This window comes from Festucalex cinctus, chromosome 2 (genome assembly GCF_051991245.1).
Source record: "Festucalex cinctus isolate MCC-2025b chromosome 2, RoL_Fcin_1.0, whole genome shotgun sequence".
Taxonomy (NCBI): domain Eukaryota; kingdom Metazoa; phylum Chordata; class Actinopteri; order Syngnathiformes; family Syngnathidae; genus Festucalex; species Festucalex cinctus.
The window spans coordinates 30438624-30453242 of NC_135412.1; the positions used below are offsets into that span (position 1 = coordinate 30438624).

At 39.0% G+C, this 14619-nt stretch overlaps 2 protein-coding genes across 2 annotated transcripts in view; one reads left to right on the forward strand and one right to left on the reverse strand.

Moving 5' to 3' along the window:
• Positions 1 to 63: 63 nt before the first annotated feature.
• Positions 64 to 1296, reverse strand: cryaa (crystallin, alpha A). Its single transcript, XM_077514466.1, has 3 exons — positions 938 to 1296; positions 735 to 857; positions 64 to 669 (listed from the first exon to the last, which is right to left on the reverse strand). Exons 1-3 carry the CDS (start codon positions 1133 to 1135, stop codon positions 460 to 462), a joined length of 531 nt encoding a protein of 176 aa, XP_077370592.1. The 5' UTR covers positions 1136 to 1296; the 3' UTR covers positions 64 to 459.
• A 12119-nt stretch (positions 1297 to 13415) lies between these two features.
• Positions 13416 to 14619, forward strand: part of LOC144014513 (diacylglycerol kinase zeta-like) — an 84387-nt gene continuing 83183 nt past the window's right edge. The window contains exon 1 of the mRNA XM_077514472.1: positions 13416 to 13789. Coding sequence (XP_077370598.1) covers positions 13664 to 13789 — 126 coding nt within the window. The 5' untranslated portion in view covers positions 13416 to 13663. The remainder of the gene's footprint in view (positions 13790 to 14619) is intronic.

The window sequence follows — 14619 nt, forward strand, 5'->3', positions numbered from 1 at the left end:
TTCATTACAAGAAATGTACGTAAATTCCTCAGGGCAATTGATGACACAGGAGTAGCCTTCTGATAATTTTGCAGCTTTATTATGGTTTTTCTTTCGCATGGACTTCTCAGTATCGAGGTATCCAGTGAACAAGGCATAGACTAAAAGACAGGATATATTGGAGACATGAGAGTCGAAGGTTCAAAGGGTCTGAGCAGGAATGGAAGCAATCAGAGCTTTGAACTTTGAAGAAATATGTGACAAAATAAGTCTGATGTTACCTGCGAGCCAAACAATCACGAGGACCTTCATTTCAGCATCCTCACGGGGACATTTTTGTTCAAACCAGACTACGAGTGATGCTCTAAGAGTATGCTACGAATCGTTTTGAAAGAAAAGAATCAAGCAGGAAGGACCCATGTGTCCTTGATAGGGAAAAGAGGAAGAATGAGTGGAGGTCGACGCCCACCCCTCGAGCCTTTAGGAAGAGGCAGCAGCATTGGGCTTGTCGTCACGGGTGACGGGGATGTTGCGCTCACTACGGCCGGATTCGTTCCCTCCGCTAACCTTTGGCCCGGTCAGTGTCAGCAGGCCATCAGTAGAGAGAGTGCAGGTGATGGCGGATTGGTCCACGCTGGATGGGAGGCGGTAGCGGCGGTGAAATTCACGGGAGATGTAACCGTGGTCATCCTGGAAGACAAATGTGTTAAGAGCAAGCGAATTTGCAGAAAAAAAATTAAATGACTATGACTCACCTGTCTTTCTCCATGCTTTCCCTGGATCTCCACGTAGTCGTCGGTAACCTTCACACTCAGCTCATCAGGAGAAAAGTGCTTGACATCCAGGTAGACCGTGAACTTTTCCCTGTCAGACCTCACCTGGGGAATGTATTAGCAGAGACAGAATTGTAAGTAAATCGAGACAAACAGTTCCAGCTTGTTTTTTTGTTTTTTTTTACCTCTGACATTCCGGAGTTGGAAGAATCCAAAAAGCTACGGAACAGTGACTGTCTGTAATAGGGGCTGATAGTGGAGGCAGTGTAGGGGAAGAGGTCGTAATCGAACATGCCCTCGCCAAAGAATTGGTCGAAGAGTCGAGCTGGGTAAATGGAGCCCAGGGCGCGTCTGAACCAGGGGTGCTGGATTGCAATATCCATAATGACTGCGGAGAGGTTTTGGTCTGGTACAGCTTGGCTTGGCTTTGGCGTTCAAATGTCGGCTACTCAGCTTAGGGTCCAGCAGGTGAAGAGAGCAATCAAAGAATGGTGTTGAAAACAGCGAGTGGATAAGAGTAACCCGGGTGTTTTCTGCCCAACGGCTGCATCCTCTTTATATACCTAAGAACCAGAAAGAGGGGCTTTAGCCACGATCCCTCTGGAATGGCATTATGTCATGTTGCGTTTAGCGCACTCAGCAGAATTTGAGTTGAGGATGGACAGACTGGGGGTGGGGATTGGGGGTGTTTCAGGGTCCAGGGGCTGGCGTGACTCAGTGCCACCTATACACGCCAGACACCCGGGGCTGCCAATACAAACTGTTGTTGATGTGGAAGGCATGGCCAGTACAATAAGGCCAGGAAGCAATGCGCAGCTCTGTATTGTTCCACATGGGTGTCTGGGCCAAGAGTAGATTTAGAGACATAGTTGGGCAGGGGAAGAAAAGGTTCAGTGAAGGTGAGCTGAAAAAAATGAATGAATTCATAGGGCTGAGTTTAAATAATTGAATAATAGATATCGATCATTTTCGAGCCTGATATCGATTCATTAAACCATGAATCGATTATTTTAATATCTCTTTTTCCCATAAATTCATAAGAAGATCGAATTTTAAAGGCCAAGTTGTTTTTGTATCTTTTGTATCTGTTCACATGAATTTTAAAATATTTTCTTATATTTATGAAAGACATGACTTATTGCACTTTAAGACAATTCAGAATCTTTTATTTACAATTATTCAAATTCCAATTATGGAAATATTTTCATCTCGTCCTTTCTGATTTCAATGTTTTTGTGTAACGTGTAAGTGATTATAACACGTGTTACTTTCATTAATAAACTAAATCATTTAACCAGTTACCGCCTCCGCAGAAATTTATTTGGAATTTTATGTTTGTGAAATTTTCATCATGCCCTTGATATTTAACCCATTAAGGCCTAAAGCACCTGGCAAAACATGCCTCTAAAACCTAGGGGTGACTTTTGAATCACTCCCGAAAACCTCAAGATTTCCCTGAAATTCAACAATATTGTCAATACCTGCTAAATAATTGATATCTCAGCTCCTGCAGCAGATAGAAACATAATTCCCAAAACATTTCAGAGCTTACACCTGTGGCGCTCACGCAAACCTAAGGTTATTATTGTAAACCTTCAACATAATAAAATAAATAAGTCAACAAACTGTGTCGCATCGGCGGGCATATTTACCTTCACCACTGGAGCACAGTTATAATAACTCCGGGGAATCGAGTGGTAATTATTTGTCATCCATTCCGTTACAAATCTGTTGAAATTTTCAACATCCTCATTGTATATAAACATATTTCTTAACGTGTCACTGTCGACTAGTTACATTGATTCGAAGTCTTTTTAAGTGTGTTTTTGAGGGGGCGGGGGCGTACTGTACACGAATGTATCTATGTTTTCATATGTACAGTGCCGTGAAAAAGTAATTGAATAACTGAATAATTAATTAGAAAACTGGGAACAGTGGCAAATCTTCCCAAAAGTGTTCGAACAACGAAAATTACTCCAAGATTGCGACGACGACTCACCCAGGATGTCACAAAAGAACTTTGAAAAAACTGCAGCCCTCGCTGGCCTCAGTTAAGGTTCAGTGTTCGCAACTCCACTATAAGAAAGACACTGGCCAAAAATGGTATCCATGGGTTGGTTCCCAGGAGAAAACCACTGCTATCACAAAAGAACACAAAGTCTCATCTCACATTTGGTCAAAGAAGCATCTTGTTGATCCTCAAGAATTTTTGAGAAACATTCTGTGGACTGATTAGTCAAAAACATTTTGGAATGTGTGCAGCCCATTAAATCTGGCGTAAAAATAGCACAGCATTTCATAAAATAAAACATGATGGTGTCAGTGTGATGGTCTGGGGCTAGTTTATGTCCTCAGAACCAGGACAACTTGCTGTGATTTAGAGAAAAATGAATTCTGTTGTTTACCAGAAGATCCTGAAGGAGAACGTCCAGTTTATGCCTCCAAACTTAAGCGCTCTTGGATTATGCAGCAGGACAACAATGTGAAACACAGCAGCAAGTCCAGGTCAGAATGACTCAAGAAGAACAAAATTAAGGTTTTGGGGTGGCTGGCTAAGTCAAAGTCTGGATTTAAATCCAATTGAAATCTTGTGGTGTGACCTTGAACGGCAGAAAACCCTCCGACATTGCAGTTGAAACAATTCTCCAAAGAAGAGTGGTCCAAAATTCCCCCACCATGGTGTGAAAGATTCGTCACCAATTATCATAAATGTTTGATTTCAGTAATTACTGCCAAAGAGGAATTATTTTTCACATGGGGTCAGATGGGTTTGTATTTTCACCAGAAGCATGTCATACTGGTCATTCTCAACCATTTCTTTCCCCTCACTGCTCCATAACTCCGCATGAAATCTAATGATATAAAAATCAACCGTCTCCATCGTCAAAACTTTACCAAGAAAATATTTGTCATCTCATCGCTGCCTGCTGTCCTTTTTCATCCGTCCCTACCCTTGTGAATCCAAGTATAAAATGATGAATGACGAATGAAAAGCACACAGGATGACAACAGATTAAGCAAACTGAACAGAGCTCTGGTTTTACATCAAAGTCAGTTATGCATGCTTACTCACTTCAGGGAGATAGCCAATGGCGCGTCCTTATTTTAGTCAACTGGCAGGAACTTTCCAATTTGAAAATCTGATTCATTACATGTACTCGTTAAATAAGGACAACAACAACCAGAAAAATATCTAAATTTTACAACGCATTATGCATGGATATAGGTTATAGTTTTATTTCTGGAATATGAATGCTCTTTTGTTTTATGGGCATTCAGACAATGCAAGGGCTGAGTATTGACTCAAATTTCCTCAATCGATTCAATTTAGATTTACACGAGTTCAGTTCGATTCGAGTTCGATTTTTCCCGATTCGATACACTTCGGTTCAATCCGATATTGATTAATTATGGCACATCAATTATTCTTAAATGTCAAGGACATGACAAAAACTCCACAAACATTAAATTTCAATGCAAATTTTGTAGAGGATAAATGTAAATGATTTAGTAATTAATGAAAGTAACACGTGTTATAATCACGTAAGTGTTACAGAAACATTGACATCAGCGAGGATGAGATGATAATATTTTCATAATTCTAATTTAATAATTGTAAATATAAACTTAAAAGATTCTGAATTATCTTCAAGTGCAATAAGTTAGGCCTGTAAGAAAATATTTTTAAATTCATGTGAACAGTAAATTAAAAAAAATATTTAGATACAAAAAACTATTTCTGAGGAATTTATGGGAAAAAAGATTTAAATAATCAATTCATGAATTTATGGGCTTGAAAAGGAAAATCGATTCAATATCGATTATTGATTTTTTTATTTATTTTTTAACCCAGCCCCAGTGTTTACAACCATACAGTCTATTTTCAACATCAATTTGCTGTAGAGTATTGCTTAAATTTATGGTAGCAACATCAACAATTAAAGATAACAAATCTTAACATTCAGTTTTGACAAATATGAAATGTTAAAAAAAGAAAAGAAAAGAAAAACTAGGAGGTTATTTCCCATGCCCGCCTCACCACTAGTGGTATTAGGCTAATCCTGCTGGGCTTTGGCCTGCTAACACAGGGGCTTAGTTGCTCCATATAATCGTGGGCCAAGAGCAACCGAGCCGGTCAGCCGCATCTGTTGTAGGGTAGGGTGGTAGAGTTTGTCCGAAGTTCGGGGTCGGCTAGCTGCTGCCGACCGGACACAGACGTTGATTAGACTGGCTCCAGATCACCAGAGTCAGCACTCTGGCTTTTTAATCAATGGGGCAGACAATGAATGTGCGTTCAAACGAGCTGTTTTGGCCTTCAACCGCTCTGCTTCTGGCTGTGTGGACATGCACTTATTCATTCATTCTGAGTTTGATATGGCGGCACATGGCACCATTTTTTTTTTTATCTGAAGATAACGCCAAAGCTGCCAAACAAAGACACTGCAATGAAAAACAAAGTAAGTAGGTGTAAAAACCAACAAACAAACAAAAACATATCAGTGTAAAAACAAGACTAGAGTGAGTATGAATGGATTTGCTTTGAGTTTGGCTTTGAAAAGGAAAATACAGTATGTGTTGCACAGGTTAGGAGATAGTTAAGTTCCACAGCAGGCGACTGAATGCTCTACTCCCACAGTCGTGAGACAGGCAGAACTGACGATGAGGTGCAGAGATGATGAACATCTAACGGTGAGAAAGTGGGTGGCAATCTGAATATTGACAAGCATGTATTAAATCTGGGGGGGGATGTTGAGTTGGGTGACCTTATGGATGGTCTTGAAAGTGAGCAGAAGGATTCTGAAATGTATTTGGCATGAAATAATACACACTGTCCCCTTTTCTGGTATACAGTTCAGGAATACTATTGCTTGATGACTTAAAAAAAATGAAAAATGAATTGCAATAATCAATCTGGGATGTGTTGGCAGCTGAATAGTTCCTTGATAAATAAAATCGCCATTTAAAAACAGCAATTTATGTTTACTTGAGTTATCTTTATGAGAACACCTTCTCCAATTGGCTGACACATTTCAGTGAAAACTATCCAACAATAAGCTGGCATGTGCCGATATTCTGATGGTTTCTCCAAGTTGATGAGTCAAAATTACTCTTCCATTTCAAATGATGTCACTTGCTGTAAAAATACCATTTAAATCATGCAAATGGAATATTATTCGTGAGAAGAGCATTGTGGGCAGTAGAAAAGGTCATGTGCATAGTCATCAATTGTTTTTTCCTGAATTTATTTATGGAGGATTTTAGAGGCGTGACTCTCTCTCTCTCTCTCTCTCTCTCTCTCTCTCTCTCTCTCTCTCTCTCTCTCTCTCTCTCTCTCTCTCTCTCTCTCTCTCTCTCTCTCTCTCTCTTTTGTGTAATTTACTGTATTATTCATTCATTCATTTATTTTAATTCCTCAAAGATGGTTTCTGCTCACAGGCTGTCATGGTCTGAATTGGATTCTAGTTAGTTTTTTATTTTACTTTTGTCACAGTTCAGGTTTAGTTTGGTTGTCGTCTTTGTCATGTTTCTTTAAGTTTCAGCCATGATCTGTGTTTTGTTTTGTTGTTCTTGTGTGCCTCCGTAGTCTTGTCAAGCATTGTCATGTCCACCTGTGTTTGCCTGCCCTTCCTCATGTGTCAACCAATCAGCATCCTCTGCCACTTGTGTCTTGCCCAGCTGTGTCTAATTGTGTCAATTAGTGTGTGTGGGTGTGTGTGTGTGTGTGTGTGTGTGTGGGGGGGGGGGGGGGGGGGGCGTATTTAGATTCTTGTCTCCCCACTGTCTGCGTCGATTCATTGTCATTTTCCTCCTGTCATTCTGCCAGTTGTGTTTCACGCCTTCTCTTGTTTTACGCTGTTGGACTTTGTTGTTTTGGTTTCTTAGTTTGTAGCTCCTTTTTTGCTTTCTCGTTTATGTTTATTCAACAAGGGGTACATCTGAATTTTCTCTCCATTACAGGAAATGAATAGAGAGAAAATCTGGTTGCAGTTTTCTCCACCAGGTTTGAATAGTTAGCTTGACAACCAGTGGCAAAAAATGGCAGATTATGGTTTTATGTTGCAACCAGTGGCGTTTCTCGGGTCTGTTGTGGCCCCAAGCAGAAATGAACTCCCCCACCAACCAGTATTTGTCATTATTTTAATAAATCAACAGAAAATTGTGAACAGTAAATGTTTTTATTTAATATTAAACACGCCACCACATTATTTTGCACTATTTTCAGGAATGCAAAACAAGCAAATTGTGCATTGTGTTGAAATCGGCAATGAATCAAGTTTAAAAATGTTGTCGACCAAAGAAAATAGCAGTCACGCTGATTTTGAATGGTAGAGATTTGAGTGCTGAACGAGTATGTCTAACTTTACGCTTTAAAGCTTGCAGACATTGCTAAAAAGACTTTCAAACGACAGGTGCACTTTGTACCATGGTTAACAGCCCTAATGAAGTTTATATGGAAAAAAAATTGCAAAGCTCCAGCTAGACGGAAGAATATGCTGTAAACCTCCATTCATGCTTCACAATTCCCCTGACGGACGAAAAAGATGGTCTAAAATTGTACATTTCTTGAACACATATAATTTGTCAATCTTAAAACCAAGGGAACAGACAGAGCAGAATGAAATACATAGTTTTTAATAGAGTTTGGTAGCCATCCTACCCGTACTCCAGTGCGCAGCCGAGATGCGGACTTAGCTTATGTGACCACCACTATACTTTAGTAAGCCACTAGATCAGGGCAGGGTGGGCAAACTCGGTCCTGCAGGTTTCGGATGTTCCCCTTCTTCAACACAGCTGATATATGATCAGCATATCGTCAGCAAGCGCCGCATAAGCATTATCATGATCCTGTTGATCGGAATCAGGTGCGTTGGAGCAGGGAAACATCCAAAACCTGCAGGACTCCGGCCCTCGAGGACCGAGCTTGCCCACCACTGCACTAGATGACTTGTTCCCCTCGTCCCCGCTGGCGCGGGGTGGATCCCCGCCATTTGCGGGTCCTGTCTCGGGCTCCGCGATCAGCCACTGTTTTGGACCCGCCGATTCCGGCTCGGTTCGGCCTTGTCAATGCAAGGTCGGTGGCAAACAAAACTTTTATCCTGAAGGATTTCTTTCTATCCCGTGATCTGGATATTCTCTGTGTTACGGAGACATGGCTGAGTACTGGTGACTCCTCTCTCATTGAATTGTTACCGCCGGATTGCTGGTACTTTAATTCCCCGCGTTCTTCAGGCCGAAAAGGAGGAGGAATAGCAGTTGTTTTTAAAAATTGTTTTATATGCCGGCAGATTTATCTACAAGTCTCCTTCACAAGCTTTGAACATTGCTTATTTGAACTGGGCCGTTCTAATGTTGTACTGTGTGCTGTCATTTATCGACCACCCATGTACAACAAGGATTTTATAAGTGACTTTTCAGAGTTCTTGGCCGAAATTCTGCCAAAATATGACCGTGTTCTTATTCTTGGGGATTTTAATATTCATATTTGTTGTCCTGATGAGTCAATCTCCAGGGGATTTTTAAATATTATTGACTCTTTTAGTTTTGTGCAGCACGTAACTGGACCAAGCCATGAACTTGGACACACACTGGACTTAGTGCTCTCGTATGGCTTGTGTGTTTCCAATATGGATATTTGTGAAGCTGTCTTCTCTGATCACGCGCCGATTTTATTTAATATTCCTACTCAGCGTAAGGCTGAACTATGCGCTCCTCCTAAGCTCTGTCGTACGTTTAACTCCTCCTCCGCAGTTCTTTTCTCCTCTACTTTTTTGGATCTCTGCGAGGATGACTTTGACTGCTTTGCGTGTTCAAGTATCGACGAGCTGCTTGTCGGTTTTAACTCTGTTTGTTTACAAACACTGGCCATGATTGCTCCTTTGAAAACCCGGCACACCAAATCTGCACTCGAGCCATGGTTAAATGACACTACTCGTGCTGCCATACGAGAATGCAGGAGAGCTGAGCGTCGTTGGAAAAAAGACAGGCTCCAAGTTTCTCTTAGTATTTTTAAAGAGAGCCTGTTAAAATATCAAAAGACTGTGAAATCAGAAAAGCATAAATATTTTTCTGAAATAATTGCTTCCAATTGTAACAATCCCAGGGCTCTGTTCAAAACCATTAACAGTGTTCTTAATGTTCCTATTTCTGCTGGTTTTGATGCCTCCGTTGACCTTTGTGAAAGATTTCTTAAGTTCTTCACTGACAAAATTGTGTCAACCAGAACCTGTATTGCCCAGCCTTCATTTGATCTAACTACTCCTATATACTATTCATCTACTTTTGTTCAATTTGAGCCAGTGTCACTCTTATTATTGAAGAATATAGTCAGTAATTTGAAGCCCTCAGGTTCCCCTACTGATGCCATCCCTCCTCGTTTGTTTAAGGAGGTTTTTGACACTCTTGGACCACATGTCCTTGAGATAATTAATTATAGCCTTTTTACTGGTATAGTACCAGGTGATTTTAAACATGCAGTCGTACGACCTCTACTTAAAAAAACAGGCCTTGACCCCCTCATTTGTGCTAATTTCAGGCCCATTTCTAACCTCCCATTTATTTCTAAAATATTGGAGAAGGTTGTTTACTCTCAGTTGTTACCGTTTTTAGAGAAAAATGGTGTCACTGAATTATTTCAGTCTGGTTTTAAAGCGCTTCATAGCACAGAGTCTGCTCTTTTGAGGGTATCAAATGATATATTTTTATCAACAGACTCTGGAAAGTTTGTTGTTTTGGTTCTCCTTGATTTGTCTGCTGCGTTTGATACCGTAGATCATGACATTTTAATTTCTCGTCTTGAGCATTATGTGGGCATTCAAGGGTCGCCCTCGAATGGTTTAGGTCATACTTAAAAGATAGGAGCTTTTGTGTAAAAATTGACGATTTTGTGTCCTCTCAAGCTCCTCTTCCACATGGGGTTCCACAGGGGTCAATTCTTGGCCCTCTTTTATTTGCTCTCTATTTATTACCTCTTGGTTCTGTTTTTAGAAAACATGGTATTTTATTTCATTTTTATGCTGATGACTGTCAGATCTATTTTCCCCTGGCCCAGAACAGTACAATACAACAACTCACTGACTGTCTAAATGATATTAAATCCTGGCTTTCTTTTAATTTTTTGAGTCTGAATGACGAAAAGACTGAAGTGATGTTGTTTGGACCAAGTAGCTCTTCCTCTGCTAGTGTGGACCTTGGTCCACTAGCACCTTATCTCAGGGACTGTGTCATGAATTTGGGTGTTAAGTTTGACCCTGATTTTAAATTTGAGAAGCAGATTAGTTCTGTTGTACAGAAAAGTTTTTATCAGCTTCGCCAGATAGCTAAGGTGAAACCAATTTTATCAAGACTGGACTTGGAAAGATTGATTCATGCTTTTATTACAACTCGTCTTGATTATTGTAATTCTTTGTATGTAGGCATTAGCAAGACTGCTCTTGCCCGTCTGCAACTTATACAAAACTCTGCTGCTCGTCTGCTTACTCAGACACGTAGACGTGAGCATATTACTCCTATCTTAGCATCACTGCATTGGCTCCCTGTGCACTATCGAATTAATTTTAAGCTTCTGTTGTTTGTTTTTAAATGTTTGAATAATCTTGCACCTCCCTATTTATCTGAGTTGCTTCACCCTTATAGCCCACCCCGATTACTAAGATCAGCTGACCAGTTGCTTCTGGTAGTTCCGAAAACAAGGCGGAAGCTTAGGGGTGACAGAGCGTTCGCGACTGCTGCTCCCAGGTTGTGGAATCAATTACCACTGTATGTTAGACAGGCCACTTCACTCCTGGTTTTTAAATCACGTTTAAAAGCATATTATTTTTCCCTGGCCTTCAGCACATAGTATTACTGATATTTACAAGCAGTAGACTGGCATGAATTTGTTTATATTATTTTATGTGTTTTGTGATTTCTAAGTATGTTTTTATATTTTATCTGGTTTTATTATCTTATTTTATGTGCAGCACTTTGGTTCCCTTGTGGATTTTTAAATGTGCTATACAAATAAAGTTGATTGATTGATTGATTGATATTCGCATTTTCAATGTTTACATTTCAGTTCATTATTCTAAGTCTTGCACGTGTTTCCAAAAAAGGTGACACCAATTTGAACTGAACTCAACAGAAGGAGACAATAGTTGTCAGATCATCATTATTTTCCTCCTTATTGCAAAATGGTTATAAATCCATTGATCCATTTTCCTTACAATTTTCTGTTGTTTTTCATTTTTGTTATGTAGGGCTTTGTGATCTGTGTATTTGAGTCCATGTTTGAGTCATTTTGTGTGAGCCGAGTTCTGCCGCCCTCTCCTGGAGAAATAATTGTATGACAGGAAAATTGTTTTCTACCCAGCGTCAAGTTATCATTTCTCATTTATTCGTTTGTGTCTCTTAGAATTCACGATTAAATAAATTATTCCAATGTCTAGAGACAAAACTGAGCATCATGACTCAAGCTGTTTGGTGGCCTTTTTTGGATTAGATGGCTTTGCATATTATTTAATTGACTGTTTTGTTAATTTAAAATAACTACAGTTACTGTAATGTCCTATTCATTTACATTGTATTAACATTTATTTTGAAAGGACATCTAATGAGACAGGGAAAGGGGAAAGCTTGAGAGGGTGAGTAATATAATTAAAATTGACTTGAACATAGGGTTGCCACAGCTTTGGGGCATCAGCGCGATAGTTTACATTTTATGTAATTCAAAACTAGCGATAGACCGATATGGTTTTCTTAGGGCCGATATTGATATAGATTATTAGTAGTCAAGGAGGCCGATAATCGATACTTCAAGCCGATATTAATTTGGGGTAAAAGAGAAAATATTAGCGTTTAAAAAAATAAATAAATATTTTTTTTAATTTTAAGCATATAAAGACTGCTTTGTTTACAAATTATAACAAAAGTTGTAGAGATCTTCCAGAGTCATCAGCCTGTGTTAAGATAAATTAAAAACTAAGCAAGTGAATAGTTCCCTAAAATTTAGAGCTATAAATAGTTTTCAAAAATTTCAACGTAATTTATTATTATTATTAAATTTTTTTTATAATGAAGTGTAGTGAGTTCACATTGTTAGCATCATCTTTTATGAAGTGGAAATTTAAATAAATTCCTAAATGAAAAATGCATGCTAAATTGCCAGTGTAGTTAATTTGGGGTTTTTGTCAGGGTTCGTAAAAGGTTTCCAAAGATCTTCGCAGACAGTGAAAAATTGTCTGAATATGTTCAAAATGTTTTTGCGGCAAGTAAAAACTTTCTGTGAACAATTTAAACATCATGATGAAAACCCTAAATTCGCTACGTTTGCAAGATATCAGCTTTATCGGCCTTAATAAAAAGATTCGTAAAAAGGCCAATGCAGATATTTGTCACAATGCCAAATATCGGCACCGATAATCGGCCCGGTTGATAATCGGTCTATCCCCATTTAAAACTGCTAAAAACAGTAGTGGTGTGGCTCAGTGAGGTTGTGGGTTCGACCCCCTCTTGGTGAACAATGCGAAGTATCCTTGAGCAAGATACTGAATTCCTGATGCTTGCGTCATCAGAAGGTGAATGAGGAGTCAAAATATTAACAAATTTGTTTGCGGGCCTTGTAAGGTGGACAAATCCTATATACATGAAGTACCATAACAGTGAACTGTTCCAATTTTAAACCCAATATCTAGTTTTTCAACAATATTTTGACACGTTTTGAAAGATGAATCACATTATTTTTTGTGTGTCATATACTGTTATATTACATAAAAAACAAATTATTATAAAACATCTTTCCAAAACATCATCATGTCATTAAAAACAACTAATAACAGCACACTTTTTAGTATTTTTGTATATTTTTGCATTCCTATTCATAATACAACGTGTACTTATTAATAATAGGTAAATATAGCTATTATATTTCTGGGTAATTTAAATTTAAAAATGTGAAAATTTGTTTCTAATTAAATATTAAAACAACCTGAATATAAGGCAACATCTTATTGAAATTATAACTACAAACCATTTTAATTATGAGGAGAGGGGCTGTGTTTTCATGAGAAGTAAGTAAGAATAAGTTGCTGTTGTTTCACTGTATTTTTTTTTCAACAAATTGTCATTGCGATGAAGCTAATGGGGTGTACAAAAACGCGTCATCTATATGCACTGAATTTTTCAGGACGAGAATGAAGCGCGTAATTGGATGGCTATAATAACCTTGATTATGAGCCGCAAAGTGCATGGCACTATAGGTTTCGTGGGGTTGTTAGTACATCTCGTCTCTGTTCTCCAAAACGGTCGTATTTGTTGGAGGACTGTCTATCGACAGCACCATAGTGCACTGAATTGCGTTAATATTGAAGACAATTAAAGCGTGAAGTAGATAGTAGGCATGGATTGCGCTTCGGTGCGCAAAGCACTTTACAATGCGTCACATTCAGTAGTAATTTAGACTTAATACAAATATTACCATAATGAAATTTAAACTTAATGGTTTATTTGTAGCCAGGCCAAAAGTAGCAACTGTTATGGGGAAAACGTTATCAGTAAGTCAGTGCAGTTTGTCTTATTAATAGAAAAAGAGAGCTTGTGCGAGGGAGAGAGAGAAAAAGAGGTGTTGTTGAGCGAGACTATTTCCTGCAACATTACGCGTGACGTCATAGTAGAATAGAATAAAAGTAGACGAGTAAACATCAGTGTACTGTACTGTGCGCTTGATTGAACGCGTGTCCGTAGCTTGACATATCGATCATGGCACAGTCGCTTGTGCACGACGAGGAGAAACCGTTTTATTACAAAAACAACACGTTATAAAGTTAAACAAAACCAAACAAAAGGGTCAAAAAGAAGAACAGGAAGCGATTGAGAGAAATAGCGTGACTCTCGCGTCCCGGCAGAGGAGCGAACAAGCGGAGACCCTTGGCTTGGAAATGTTGAGGGGCTCACTGAGGGACTCCGGGTCCGCCGTGCCACCCGCGGTGGAGCGGCCCGAACTGGAAGACGAGTCCGCAGACGAGGACGTGTTCGATGACGAGGAATGTGGGAGCTGCCGCCGGGTGAGTCTGTGCTTGTATGAGTGTTTATCTCTCTCTCTCTTTTTTTTTTTTTACGGTTCTGTTTGTGTGTGTACGTTTTCCCCCATGTGTCCATACAAGCACTCTTAGTACATTGTCATATCACACCAATCTGATGTTTATTTTCTCGTTTTGAATTGTGTTTTACAACATTAATAATCATCCAAAGTTTTAATTTTGGAGCCCTCTTTTTGCTACCAATATGGCAATGATCATCATCTACTATAAACTTCTACTACTACAAGAGAGGATTTCAAGTAGAAAAGCACGAAGTGGGATATTGAATATCATCCAGCTAGGGCCAGGCTTAGAAGTAACAACAATAAATAGTGTGTATGCATTTAATGTAAGCATCAATCTGCTTTATTTTGGCATTGCTTAGTGTAATGGTTTGAAAAAACTACAACAGCAACATTTATTGTGTAAGAACAGCAATGAAGTGCAACAAATGATAACATAATGAAGTTCAACACATAACATAACTTATGTGTATACAACTTGAAATATACAAACATAGGGTATTGAATAAAAATAATCATAAACAATAAAATCCTAAATGTGTAGTCCCTCGCCGTACTGCTGTTCACTTTTCACAGTTTCACTGCATCACTAATTAAGATTAATTGAGAATGATGCTTGTAGAATCTCGGCTTCATATAGCTGTGTAAGAAGGTCAAAATGTGAGTACAAGAAACAGCTTTTAGTTTGGTGCAGTTCAGTGGATGGATAAATTGTGCAGGTATACCGAATGAAATGAAGCACCTTAAACTCTTGAAAAGCTCAAGCTAATTAAAGGTACACTCAGTATTATA

Excerpts from the sequence above, each read along its gene's own strand:
- cryaa (XM_077514466.1), bottom strand. The coding sequence starts at position 1,135 with ATGGATATTGCAATCCAGCACCCCTGGTTCAGACGCGCCCTGGGCTCC. Across the intron at positions 858-937 it reads CCAACTCCGGAATGTCAGAG|GTGAGGTCTGACAGGGAAAA; the intron begins GTAAAAAAAAAC and ends TACATTCCCCAG. Across the intron at positions 670-734 it reads GAAAGCATGGAGAAAGACAG|GATGACCACGGTTACATCTC; the intron begins GTGAGTCATAGT and ends TTTGTCTTCCAG.